The sequence below is a fragment of the Mustela putorius genome, unplaced genomic scaffold, assembly GCF_011764305.1.
Source record: "Mustela putorius furo isolate JIRA1106 unplaced genomic scaffold, ASM1176430v1.1 tig00003846_pilon_pilon_pilon, whole genome shotgun sequence".
Taxonomy (NCBI): Eukaryota; Metazoa; Chordata; class Mammalia; order Carnivora; family Mustelidae; genus Mustela; species Mustela putorius.
Window position 1 is genome coordinate 21612837 of NW_025421999.1, and position 12813 is coordinate 21625649.

Below are 12813 nucleotides of genomic sequence, written 5' to 3' on the forward strand. Positions count from 1 at the left end.
GGGTGAAAACTGTTCTGTTGCGGATCCTCTTAGAAAATTCCAACCATTTTGTGCTCTGATGAATATAACATTTTCATAATGTGCCCCCCTGAGCATCACTTTTTTTTCTAAGGGATCTCACATTGGTACCTTCTTCAGAGGAAAAAAAAAATGGGGAGGCTCCCGATTGAGGAAAAACCAAAACCAAAACCAAAACCAAAAACCTACACTACTTCCACTTGTTGGAACTTTATATTTTCATGACACAAGGCATTTTCCTGTATCTAAGAAGTGCCAGCAGAGGTTCATTGGCTAACAAGTCCACGTTTACCTGTTCTGTAGCCAGTGTTGTTAAGATATACAGCAAAAGTCCGAGGTTCATGCATCGCCTGCCATGAAGGTGAGGAGCAGTTCTCATTGTTGGTGTAGACGTTGTGGTTGTGCACATACTTTCCGGTGAGCATGGAGGACCGGGAGGGGCAGCACATGGGGGTGGTGACAAAAGCGTTGGTGAAGGTGGCTCCCCCATGCTCCATAATCTTTCTTGTTTTGTTCATGACTTGCAGGGACCCTGGAAGGCACAATTCCAGCATTGTTTAGCAGAGCGCACCACATGAACGCCCATTGATGTCATGTCACTCAGTGACTCTGTTCCCCTGATTTATTAATTTCCCTCCATTGGCTTGAAGCAGTCGATAATTTGACAGCTCCCATTTCCAGAACAGAATTAAACATTTGGGATCCGACCATCTCAAGCATTTTGCAGAATAATAAAACACATTTCAGCTTCTCCTCGCCTTACTCACAAAGAAAAAAAAATGCAGGCTAATCTGATAATTAAAGCTAGAATTTTAGATATGGAGCAAATTCAAAGGCCAGCAGCCTTTTGAAGATTACCAGAGAACAAGAGCCTGTTACACAGGGCATCAAAACCCCAACCCACCACATAGGCACAAAGCTTGTGACCTTGAGGAGGTTATTAGTTACAATGTTTTAATCATAGGAAAGTAAAGAGGAAAACCATTTTTTTCCCGTTAAGTAAAAGGTCCTCCAAAATGCCTGTCTTTAATTAAAAAAAAAAAATCTTCATTGTAACTTGGTATCCTCTAGCTAAGTCACCAAATACCTACCAGTTTTTCCATCCGGATAACACTGCCAGTTTATACTTTCACCTGTTTACATGTAGTATTAAAAGGGAGATTGTTTGCTATGAAAGAGCAATGATTCTACCGCACTCCAAAGTATTTGCATAGAGTAAAATATTCCACTTTGACTGCAAAGGATGAAATTGTAACTTAAGATTGCTGGGGGAGAAAAAAATGACTTCGATTACTCTATCCAGCCAAATACTGCCGCTGAAACACATCCAAATACTGCAGAAAAAAAGCACAGGCTAGAATTCAATAGTCTTTTCAGGACTTGTCAAGAAATGCACTACAGAGCGCCACAGCCAAGCCTATTGCATTTGAATCCTGGAGCCTCACATTTCCAACAGGTCCCACTTCTTCCAAAGAAAGGGAGAAAGTCTATGTAGTTTTCCAGCAAGGAAGGAAATCGTAATGCAAACCAGGCAAGCATTCAGAGCAGAAGAGAAGTGTATAACGGTCCAAAAAGCCACAGTGAGCCTGATTTTTCCATGTATTAGCTCTTACTGTTCACATGAAACATATGAAAACAGGAGGAATGTTTCTAATTGGGTCTCATTAGAGCTCCCTAAAACAGGCTTTAGTGAGGAGGATTCCTAACTGCTTTTTCCCCCCTGGTTGTCTTCGGGGGATCAAGCAACATTTTTGTAATTGGTGAATAACGTGGAGCTAGTGCCCACTTCATCTCTGGGCTGCTCCCCCAAGTGTAGCATTAACAAAAGAAATGGAAAATTCTCTGCTGCCTCAGTCTTTAGCGGTAAACTACCTAGATGAGAACTGACGTATAGAAATCACTTGGGGATATTTGCAAAGCCACGTAAGAGCATGGAGAGAGCAGTAGCAGTACAAATAAGGTTAGAGAGGACCGAAGGGGATGCCTGATGGGAGTTCTGAAACAAGAGACGGACAAATGGAAGGTCAGCAGGAAGAAAAACACAAGGTGGGCGAAGTGTGTTCGTGGCAGTGTGGGGAGGACAGTGTGGGTGCTCTGGAGGTGGGAGGGTGTTGAGGGATGAGTACAGCACATTGATTTCCTAGGATGAAAAAGAATATGGGGAATTCTCTTGATGAAACATAGGAGGTAGAGTTAGCGAATGGCTTTGAGGCTGGGCAGAGATACTTGGTTTTGATAGAAGAGCCAAAATGAAGGCAGAATTGTTTCTCTGTCAAAGGCATGAATGACACGGTATGGAAAAGGTCTTCAAGGGGAGTTGTTGTGGCAAAGGGGGATGGAGGTATGTGCCCTGAAGAGGAAATAGGCTGGTCCATCCAGGTTACAGCCGAGAGGTCGCTAAAGCCATTCGGCAATGAGGTGATGCAAACCTGAACTGGATTGTGCCTCCAAAATGGAGGGAGGCTAGAAGAAACAGATCCCAGAGACGTTGTCATGCATCAGAAGGTAATGAGTTGACTCATACCTCAACGTTTTCAGCACAGGAAGAAAACTGGGAAAGTAATGGTTTCACTGTTGCTTAAGAAGTAGCTAAAAACACAGTTGTATTGTAGAAGATCAAGGAAGTCCATTTCAGAAATGTGTTTTATATTTATTGATCAGATGGGGGAAATGTCCTGCAGATGGAGACAAGTAGATGGATGGAGACATGGGAGTGGGGAGAGAGCTCAAGGTAGAAGGTCACGTCTCTTCACTTATTCCTCTTGCCTCTTTACCTCTCTGCAGTGCTTACTTAGTGTAGTATCTGGAATTTTGGGAAAACTCAGCAAACACTACTGATGGATTTTCACTGCCTACTTCTCTCTTTATTACAAAGAATGGGCTCTCAGTTTCCTTTATGAGCCTTAGCTCCACTCATATTAAAAAAAAGCACCAGAAACCATCCTCAAAGCCCCTGAATCACCAGCAATCTTCTGTTTACAGACTCATTCAGACTGCACATATAGGACGGTAGGTGGGAATTGGATCTAAGGTAAATAATATATAAATTGGTACTAAAACTTAGCCCAATTCATAATCTGGATTTACCCCAGCAAGGGCTCCCCTCCCATTCCAGACGAGATCGGGCGCGTTCAGGGTGGTATGGCCGTAGACGCCCCTCCCATTCTAAATGTCTCTCTTCTAATGAACTAGGCAGATTATGTTGAGGTCCTAAACGAGCTGTCCAAATTCCAATGAGTCCCCAGGTCAAAGGGCTTGTCGAGGCCATTTGATCCCCAGAGTCACAGCGACCCCTGCAGCCCCACAATTAGGATTCATAAAAGTCGGTATCTGGCCTGAAGTTTCTCAGTAAAGAGAAGATTCTGACACAATGTTCTTCCAACTTTAAACATCACTTGGAGCACATGTTCCATCAGGATTCTGGGCCCACCCTGGGCTGCTGATTTTGGAAGACTTCAGGAGGCACTGGATAGAGAATTTGTGGGCTTCTAACAAGCCCCCTGGTGAGGCCCTGGTGAGGCCGCTGCTCCCTGCCCACGGACCACACTCGCGCTCAGAGAAGTAGTCCAGGTTGGACACCAAAGAAGGGAAGCCTAGAGCTGGGAGATACTTCGGCAGGTGGCCCTCAGCGGCTCAGCCCATCGCGAGGCTGTAAGGTTCTGCAGACAGGAACCCAAAACAAAACATCCTGACTCAGGCTTCCCATCAGCCAGGTTCTCTTCGGAGGCCTTCACACCCATCAACTCGTTTAATCCTGACGGTAAGCCTTCGTAGCAGGTGCTCTTACCTATTATTCCCATATAAATACCACAGATGATGAAACTGAGGGGCAGAAGGGCTAAATAGCATTCTGAGGGCCACACGTACCCTAGGGAGCAAAGCCTGGAAGCAAAGACAGGTGATCCGCTCCAGACACTGCGCTCTGAAGCTCCATTTCGGCCGAGTATGGGCTGTGACACTGACGTTGTCAAGACCGAGAAACAGAGAAGGTGTCCGCTCAGAGTCAAGATACGTCTCACTTTCCACAGCCTGATATTCTGCTTCATCTGGCCTCTTAGGGGAGACACTGAGGCACACGAATGACGGCCTCCCGCCCACCCTGCCCCCAGGGGCTGATGTGATCTCAGGAGCTCAGGCCCAGTGAGGGCCGAGTGGGCTGCCCACGTGTCTGTCCTCACAGCGGCGTGAAATGCCCTCTGATCTTGCTGGGTTCTCTGCAGAGGACGGAACACAGGAACGCTACCTCTTTCCTCTGAGTGAGTGGGCAGTGGGAAGGAAAGCACGAGGAACCTTCTTTTTCACCGCGGTGTGAGGATTGATGTCGGGCAGTACCATTGTCTCGCTCCGCCTCCCTCACCACTGAGACCGCACTGTGGACTCTTCCTTGGGAAACTCTCCCGAAAGCTACTCTGTGATGAAACTCGTCATTCCGCACGTACAGCTGTCGGGATGAATGAATGGGACGATGTCCTGCCTCGCTGTTGGAAGGGCTCAGTGTTGTTTAAAGCTGCAACTACTCACCTCCCTGAATTTCAGGCCTTTGGGGCCAACAACCCCAATCGTGCTGATTCTCAGTTATTAGAATTATTATTTTGTAGGAAGGAGAAGACGCTTAAGACCGAAAACTCTAACATGATTCACAGGGCAGGGGGGGACCTGGGTGGCTCAGTGGGTTAAGCCTCTGCCTTTGGCTCAGGTCATAGTCTCAGGGTCCTGGGATCAAGCCCCGCATCGGGCTCTCTGCTCAGCGGAGAGCCTGCTTCCCCCTCTCTCTGCCTGTCTCTCTGCCTACTTGTGATCTCTCTTTAAATAAATAAAATCTTTAAAAAAAAAAAAAAGATCCATAAGGCAGGACTTAGGAGGGTAAGAAAGAGACAAGTAAGAGCTCTGAACTTGAGCTTGTGGGGAAACATCTGGATTTGGCCACAGATCGGGCTGAACAAGTCACCTACTCTCTTTTGGTCCAAATGTCTCATCTGTAAAATGGAGCTAAGAATCATTCTCCAACTAGTTCACAGGGCGGTTCAGGAGCAAATGGCAGAACAACGCTCGCTGTTCGAGCGCTTTAGGCAAACGCGTGTCATCAGGGGGCTGGGGCTGGACTCTGCCTGCGCCTCAACCCACGGTGTTGATTTTCTCCTGTCTTTTCAATTCCCCTGTCTGTAATCTACATCTGAGTTCTGAAAGCAGGGATGAGACTAAACAGGTTGCCACAGACTGAATATTCGTGTCCCCCACAAAATGTATATGTTGAAACCTAATGACCAGGACGGTGGTATCGGGAGGTCGGGCCTTTGGGAGTCGGGATTAGATCATGAAGGTGGGCCCTCATGAATGAGATTAACACCCTCATATAGGACACCCTACTAGGCTCCCTTGTCCCTTCTGCCATGTGAGGATACCTAATAAGACAGCCATCTGTAAGCCAGAAAGCGGGCTCACACCAGACACTGAATTGGCTGGCACCTTGATCTAACACTTCCCAGCCTTCAGAACTGTGAGAAATAAGCCACAAAACCATCCAGTCTACGGTATTTTGTGGTCGTCTGTTCATGACTAAGACAGAGGTCAGCTATCATTTCTATGTTTTAAGACTTAACATGTTAATGCTGGCTTATAGTTAAAAATATCAGTTCTCTCCCATGCCACACACACACTCCCCTTGCACAAGAAGCCCGACTTCATAATCATTTAAAATTGTCCTTGAATGGGACGCCTGGGTGGCTCAGTTGGTTAAGCAGCTGCCTTCGGCTCAGGTCATGATCCCAGCGTCCTGGGATCGAGTCCCACATCGGGCTCCTTGCTCAGCGGGGAGCCTGCTTCTCCCTCTGCCTCTGCCTGCCATTCTGTCTGCCTGTGCTCGCTCTCTCTCCCCCCCCCCTCTCTCTGATAAATAAATTAAAAAAAAAATCTTTAAATAAAATTGTCCTTGGAGGTGGAAGCCCGACAAGGTTGCTATGAGGTGACTGTCATTGGGTCCAGTAGCTGGTGTGGGGGCACTGCTGACTGGTCTGGCTTGAGGACAGAGAAGGTCCAGGCCACAGCTGAGTCCTAGATCTGCCAAGAAAAGCTGTCCCAGTGCCAGAGTTCCAGGTGGGGACGGGGGGTGTCTGCAGTGCCCCTGCAGGGGTAGGGGTGCTGTAACAGCAATCAGCTAGAAAGGAGGCTACTGCTGGGTCAGCAGTGACTGGGAGGGGAGAGATGGCACTTTTCAGGAATCCTACAAGTTCTAGCACGTTTGCAATTTCAGTGGAATTTTTTTAAAGAATCAAGGCTCGAGGAACAGTACTTTGGATGGAGTATGGGGATAGCTTATTGGGACTGGTTGGGACCAGGGCCAGGAATTTAAATCATTCTACACACTCCGACTCATTTATTCTCACATCGTCTGTGTGAAAAAGGTCAGCAGAGAGAAAATGTCCAACTTCTCTGAATGACTTTTCCAAAATTACAGAGAGCTTGAATTCCCTTTACATGTCAAACTTTACAACAAAACTTTATCTTTCTTGATTCCAGTGCCTTAGTGTTTGATTATTCAATGGTTTGTACTATGAAAGATTGATGTTTTCATCAAGTCTGTTTATCATGATTCTGGAAAAACTCACAAAACCAAAAATTCAATAATAAGTATTGCCATTGTCATCTCTTAAGGGAACTCCAGGCATGTGGGGTTCAAATGCACCTGGTTTTCTAGAGAGACACACCTCCTTGCAGACTGCAGTGGTTCATGGTTTTGTTTGTTTGTTATTTGTTTTTTTTTAAGATTTTATTTATTTATCAGAGAGAGAGAGAGAGAGAGAGAGCTCACAAGCAGGCAGAGTGGCAGGCAGAGGCAGAGGGAGAAGCAAGGAGCCTAATACAGGACTCCTCCCTGACGGGCAAGGAGCCCAATACAGAACTCGATCCCAAGACCCTGGGATCATGACCTGAACCAAAGGCAGCCCCTTCACTGACTGAGCCACCCAGGCGTCCCTGCAATGGTTCATGGTTTGATGAACAATGATGACAAACAAGCACAACTCTTATTAATTGTGTGGGGTTGTTTCTTGATGTCATCATTTTACGATGAGCTACAGTTAATGCTTTAAGTATGTAAATGGTCTGTACTAAGTACCTCTATATTCTATTGCTAACTTCTCACACCAATAGTTATCTTTACAGTAAAATATGAAACCCTAAACGGTGATATTTCCAATATTAAAAATAGCTATATTGATCTGTTGAATATTTTAATTCTGAAAGCATAAGAAAAAAGTAACATGGTAGAAGAGTACACGTTTTTTACCAAAACCATGGGGTGGGTGGAAAAAAACCCTAGAAATTTCAGCAAAAGCCCAAGGGACGAAATGAGATTGGGGAAGAAGGGACCAAGAAGTGATAATAAGTCCATCTGGAATGTCTCCAGGTAACTAAGACTCATTACTTTTTTTCCCCCCAAAGAACAAAAGAGGAGACTAGTTTCTCAGGGAAATGGACTGAAAATGTCTACAGGGTTGGATAGAGAGGTAGGCAAGTGAAGACAGCCAGGTATAAGAAAAATCAAGGAACTTTCATCTTTTCTGTTTTTGACATTTGGTAGAGATGTGGGAGTATAGAGATTTCCCCGACCATGAGAAAAACAGCAGTATGGGCAGGATGGTAAATGGCTCATTGGCCAAAATCTTGGGGAGCAATGGAGAGTGGTGGGGACCATGATGACCTGAGGACAAGCTCCACCTAGTGGGGCAGTTTGATTACTCTTCAAGCATATACCTGATTGCCGTCTCATGAGAATGCGAGCTCTGCTCTCCTGTTTCTGGATTTTCAAGAAAAGTCATAAACTGGATTTTTTTTTTAAACAAGAAATCATCTGATTTTTAAAATGTCTTAATTAAAAACAATACACTGGTCAAGCAAAACACATCTGTGGGCTAGCTCAGGACTATAGATTTCAATTGTGACCTCTGATTTAAAGACAGTAATTTCATGTATTTATGATTTCTTAAATCCACATATGATCTGAAAGAAGCAATGGGCCAGCATTACTGAGACGTTAGCATCAGCTCAGTTTCCTAAGAATTTAATAAATGCCACATTGAGTCAGATCAGCTCCACAGTTCACTCCTCAGAGTGGCACCAAGGGACACTTTTGGAAAGATTTAGAGCTTAATTTCTTTGACTCTAGTCTTAGGAAGTTCAGCGAGTTCCACGAGCATTTTTTATTTTGTTCTTTTTGATTTAGAAAATACCTAAGTGCAGGAAAATACTAGAATAATGTGTCTCCAAGCTTTAATATTTTTATTTTTTATTTCTTTCTCTTTAAAAAGGTTTATTTATTTATTTATTTATTTATTTTTACTGGGTCTTTCTCTCTTTTTTTTCTTTTTAAAAATTTAAATTCAATTAATTAGCATATAATGTATTATTAGTTTCAGATGTAGAGGGCAGTGATTCATCAGCTTACATATAATACCAGTGCTCATTTCATCCCTTGTCCTCCTTAATGTCCATCACCCAGTTCCCCATACCCCCACTACCATCCCCTCTAGCAACCCTCAGTTTGTTTTCTATGATGAAGAGTCTCTTACGGTTTCTCTTCCTCTCTGATTTTGTCTTGTTTTATCTTTCCCTCTCTTCCTCTATGATCTTCTGTTTTGTTCCTTCAATTCTACATATGAGTGATATCATATGATAATTTCTCTGATTAACTTATTTCTTTTAGCATAATACTCTCTAGTTCCATCCACGTCATTGGAAATGGTAAGATTTCATTTTTTTGAGGGTTGAGTAATATTCCATTGTGCGTGTGTGTGTACACACACATATATGTACACACACATATATCACATACTAGGTCAAAAATCAGGTCTCAACCAGTATCAAAAGATTGGGATCATTCCCTGCAAATTTTCAGACCACCATGCTTTGAAATTTGAACTCAATCGCAAGAGAAAATTTGGAAAGAACTCAAATACATGGAGGCTAAAGAGCATCCTACTAAAGAATGAATGGCTCAACAAGGAAATGAAAGAATTTAAAAAATTCATGGAAACAAATGAAAATGAAAACACAACTGTTCAAAACCTTTGGGATGCAGCAAGGCGTTCCTAGCTTTAATATTCTTAAGTGTCAAGCTCTTAAACTTAAGCTTTTAAAAAAGTTTAATATTTGATGATAATTGCTTCAGTTATTGTTTTCACGTTTTAAGGCAAAATGTGGAATTATCATTGATATTCTTGGTTACTCCTCCTTCTCCAAAAGAAACCATCATCCCAACTTCATGTTGATCATGTCCATGTGTGTTTTTCTAGCTTAAAAGAAAGTGTAAATCTTTTACCTATTAATATAGTCTAAAAACGTGAACTACTTACAGGTACAGACACGACCTAAGTTACTGCATAAATTGTGCAAAAAGTAAATCCAGACATTAGCGGACCAGTGGTTAAGTCATGTCATCTTTTCACAGATTAACTTTTCTCCTGGGATAATGATATTTGTCCTATCCACCCAACTTGGGTGGGATGAAAACAAGCGTAATAATGAGAACGAGTGTTCTTTGGAAAAAGATAACATACAAGGTTCTAGCACTTTTATTAATGAATTCCTTATGTGTCTTACTCCCTTCACAAAGTACTAGTTTATTTTGTTTGTCCATAGACAAAGTTGAGGGAGTGGCCCCCATTCCTACTGAGTAAGAGCTTTCTTTCTGAGCTTGATTTCATAAATTCCCATTACAAGCCTTCTCAGCCTTTGTCTTCCCAGACAAAGAAGTAGAATAGCTTCCTTCTTTCCCCCAAAGAAAAGCATTCTATTACAATTTTTGTCATTGTTCTTCTAAGCCCTTCCTAAGTCGGTTATATCTTTCTCGAGGTATAGTAGCCAAAATTGCCTGCAGTATGACAGGTGCAAATAGTTTTGTGATTCTACTCTATGTAAGCATCTGGCAAGCATAAGAACATGTAAGTAAAAATAAAATAAAATAAAATAAAATAAAATAAAATAAAATAAAATAAAAACAAAGCAAAACCCAGTCATATGAAAATCACAATGAGATACCAGCTCAACCCATTAGGATGGGTATTACAAAAACGAGAAACAAAACACCAGAAAATAACACATGTTGGCAAGGATGTGAAGAAATTGGGGCCCTTGTGCACTGTTGGGGGGAATGTAAAATGGTGTGGTTGTTATGGTAAACAGGATGGAGGCTCCTCAAAAAATTGCAATCGAGTTATTAAATGATCCATATTTGGGTATTTATTCCAAAGCATCGAAAGCAGGTACTTAAGGAAGTATTTAAATAACTATGGTCATAGTAGCGTTATTTACATAGATTTCCAATAATCAAAAAATAGAAGAAACCCAAATTTCTATTAACAGATGAATGGATAAACAAAATGTGGTATATACATACAATGGCTATTATCCAGCCTTTAAAAGAAGGAAATTAGGAAATTCTGAAACAGGCTATATCAGCAATGAGCCTTGAGGACTGGTATTAGGCTAAGTGAAACAAATCAGTCACAAAAAGACAAAGTATTTGTCCACTTATGTGATGTACCCACAGCAGTCAAATTTATCTCTATGAATTTGTCCAGTAGAATGATGGTTACTAGGGCATAGAGTTATTGTTTAATGAATACAGAATTTTAATTTTGTAAGGTGGAGAGTTCTGGAAAATGGTTGCAAAACAATGTGAATGTACTTAATACTTCTACCTACACGCTTAAAAATGGTCTAAGGATGGCCAAAATAAAGAAAAAAAATTCAAGTCAAGTCTAGAGCAGTTTGGCTCAAGAAGGATTATGAGAACATTACAGAAGTCTAGGTGAAAGTCTCTACCAGGCAGTGTCCACTATCAAGAGCATAGTTGTTAAGGTAGAGAAAGGAGGTCTTTTCTAAAGTCTACCCCACGGTTCACTGTGGTTCATCATTCTGTTCTGCCAATGAGATAATAAGACCTATCTTATGCTTCTGTTATCTCTCTTTCAGAACCTAGAACACTACTATGCATTTACAACTTGCTTTTAGGAAGTCCTCAATAAATATTTGTTGAAGGACTGATGGAAAACATCATGGTTAAATATTAGCTGTGAAGACCTAGTCCTAACACTGGTCCTAGTTTCACCATTGACTAGTTCATCACAGCCTACATGACTTCTCTAAGCCTCATTTTACTTATGTGCTAATTAAAGAGAGCAAGAGCAGCTACTTCACTGAGTTATTGGGAAGAGTAAATGAATGAATACTTAGCATTGTATCTGGCTAGAAAATCAAGGAAGGAGCTAGAGACAAATACATAGGAAACAACTGGGTTGATAGAACCTGGGCTATGAGTTGTGTCTATTATATCCACATGCTTCCACTTAGTGAAATATTTGCTCAGGAAATATTTGCTGGATAAATTAAATAATTATAGGGTGAGGCTAAAGGCTGGAATTTTTAAATCTGTTAAAAAAATTGTCAAATGAGTCCTTAATTTATTTTAAAGACGAGGACTGTATATTGAAGAGGTAGACTACGACAGATACCTGTACTCACTTCCGAGAATTTTTTTTTAGCATTCTCAGGCCCCTGTAGGTCCACTTGGAATCTATTCAGCACTTACTATATTTCCTGCATGGTCCCAGTAAAACACTACCTTGCTCGCAGGCCAGTGGAAGAGACAAGTATGGAAACGCATGATGGATTAAGGGCCATACTGGAGGCATGTCCAAGGTGGTACAAAGGAAAGTTCCATCTACCCTGCTGGAGGGGAGAATGGTTTTGGTGAAGAAAGACCCCCGAAGGCAAGACATTTGAATTGGATCATGAATAGGTAGGGTTTCTCCAGGTGGAGAGAGGGGGAGAGGGAAGACAGAGGAGACAAGATGTACAAAGTCATGAAATATAGGTGAGGGAGATGAAACCACCAGACACCTTCAAGGAAGCACGAGTTATTTCCATGAAGCACTGAGCAAAAGTGGGGGAAAGGAAGAGCCTCATAAAAATAGGCAGTGGCCTGGTCCAGAGCTCATTTGCTATGGAGGAGAGTTGCTTAATCCTCTTCCAATGGGAAACCATGGGGAGTTTTAAGCAGAACAGACCTGATCAGATACTGACATGATAACTCCAATCATGGAGTGAAGAATAGGCAAGAGGCACCAGGACTACGGGAGACGGGTAGGTCAGGGGACTGACTAATCAGTTAGGGAAGCACTAGAGAAAAGAGAATGGTCTGGAGATCTTGGCTGTAATGAAAGGGATGGATTTGAGGGCTGTTAAGGAAGGTGAATTAAAATGTGTTCACCTCATTTTACTTGCTCTATAGGTAAACGAAAACTTTTTAAGTACAAGCCACACTCATACTAAAGTTGGACTGCCTAGGCTTCACCTGGGCATGTTGCCTGAAAATCAATACTCTTCTTTAATTAATTAATTAATTAATTTAAAGATTTTATGTATTTATTTGACAGACGGAGATCACAAATAGGCAGAGAGGCAGGCAGAGAGAGAGGAGAAAGCAGGCTCCCTGCTGAGCCGAGAGCCCGATGCGGGGCTCGATCCCAAGACCTTGGGATCATGACCTGAGCCAAAGGCAGAGGCTTTAACCCACTGAGCCACCCAGGCACCCCAATACTCTTCTTTAAAAAGTGAAGTGACAGACAGCAGACTCTGCAAAGCAACTTCAACAATCATTACCCGCTGCTGGGTTTTACTGCACGTGCTTCCAGCTTAACCCAAGGGGTTAACTCCGTTGGGATTCCATGACTTGGTTCAAACTGGAAATTGAAGTCCTCCTCCATGGAGACCATGTTCCAATATGGGGGTGGTTTG

At 42.6% G+C, this 12813-nt stretch overlaps 1 protein-coding gene across 5 annotated transcripts in view; it reads right to left on the reverse strand.

Annotated features, from left to right (window-relative positions):
- Positions 1-12813, reverse strand: part of SULF1 (sulfatase 1) — a 172793-nt gene that overhangs the window by 65468 nt on the left and 94512 nt on the right. For all 5 annotated transcript variants that reach the window (XM_045063218.1, XM_045063217.1, XM_045063219.1 and 2 more), the window contains one exon: positions 311-550. In XM_045063218.1, the coding sequence (XP_044919153.1) occupies positions 311-550 (240 nt within the window). The remainder of the gene's footprint in view (positions 1-310; positions 551-12813) is intronic.